At 58.5% G+C, this 1086-nt stretch overlaps 1 protein-coding gene across 1 annotated transcript; it reads right to left on the bottom strand.

The window, feature by feature from the left end:
* Positions 1-379: 379 nt before the first annotated feature.
* Positions 380-899, bottom strand: EMIHUDRAFT_447352 (hypothetical protein; the record flags this gene model as incomplete). Its single annotated transcript, XM_005792626.1, has 2 exons — positions 380-442; positions 599-899. A coding segment is annotated over one exon (255 nt), but the record flags the coding sequence as incomplete, so codon positions are not given.
* Between the last annotated feature and the right edge of the window lie 187 nt (positions 900-1086).

The raw sequence follows: 1086 nt of genomic DNA, 5'->3' as shown, positions 1-1086 counted from the left end.
GACTCTACAGCCTCTCAGTCCAAAATCAGCCGCAGCGACCGCAGCGACGGCCGCGAGCGGCGCGAGCGTAGCCGAACCACGATCGACGCGAGGACGCAACCACACCAAACTTGGCCTCCCGCGACGGGGACGCCACCACCCTTGCTTGCTTGCCTGCAGTTTGTGTCCAGAGACGCCGGCCGCGTCACCGCCGTGTGTTGAATGTAAGTCTTGACACTGCTCGCTGTGTGCTGCACTTGCTGCTCGGCGCCGAGAGAGACGCGAGACGCTGCGCGTTTGTGTGCTGTGTTTATGCTTTATCTTCGTGGATAAACTGGAAAGCGAGCGAGCGTGAATTTTGCGACTGGAAGAAAGAAGGCGGGTATGTCGCGGATCGTCAATAAATAACACCGCGTACACCGTGTCGTACACCGTACAAGGTACATGTCAAGGGAGAGACGCGCTGTGTTGAGGTGGGTGAAGTGCCGCGCCGCGGCGAGGTGCGGCACAGGCACACACAAAGACACACGTGCACGCGTCGTACGATGAAGCATTCAGGCTACTAGAGGCCTCACAAGAGGCTGGTGCATTGCCATTCATGCTACTAGATAGGAGGCTCGTCGGCATGCTACTAGAGGCCTCACAAGAGGCTGGTGCATTGCCATTCATGCTACTAGATAGGAGGCTCGATCGGCGCGCACGCGTCGTGTCCGACGCGTAAATGGTGTATCAGCGCGCCGCGAGCCGACGAAACGTTGAGCAGTGCTGTTTGCAATGCCCAATGCCGCATCGCCCAAATCGCGCCGGCCCCCACGTCCTCTACGCTGCCTGGCGCACTCTACGAACCCCCGCGGCCGAGAGGCGCGAGACCTGCGCCGCCTCGCAAAGGTACGAGACGCCCCTGGCAAGAACCCCCCCCCGAGTTGACATTTGGCGTCGAAGATTTAAGATATGTTCCGCAGGCTCAGAGGTTACGCTACGACTTCTCGCGCCGGTCCACGATCTTCGTGAAGGCATCTGATTCAATCCATAAACTCCATATTAACAAATTGGGATATCCTGCCCCTGTGTCCCACCAAATCTGGCCTGATGTCTTTTTTGCCCTGT

This window comes from Emiliania huxleyi (assembly GCF_000372725.1).
Source record: "Emiliania huxleyi CCMP1516 unplaced genomic scaffold EMIHUscaffold_10608, whole genome shotgun sequence".
In the NCBI taxonomy this organism is placed as follows: domain Eukaryota; phylum Haptophyta; order Isochrysidales; family Noelaerhabdaceae; genus Emiliania; species Emiliania huxleyi.
This window is presented reverse-complemented; position numbering and strand designations above follow the sequence as displayed.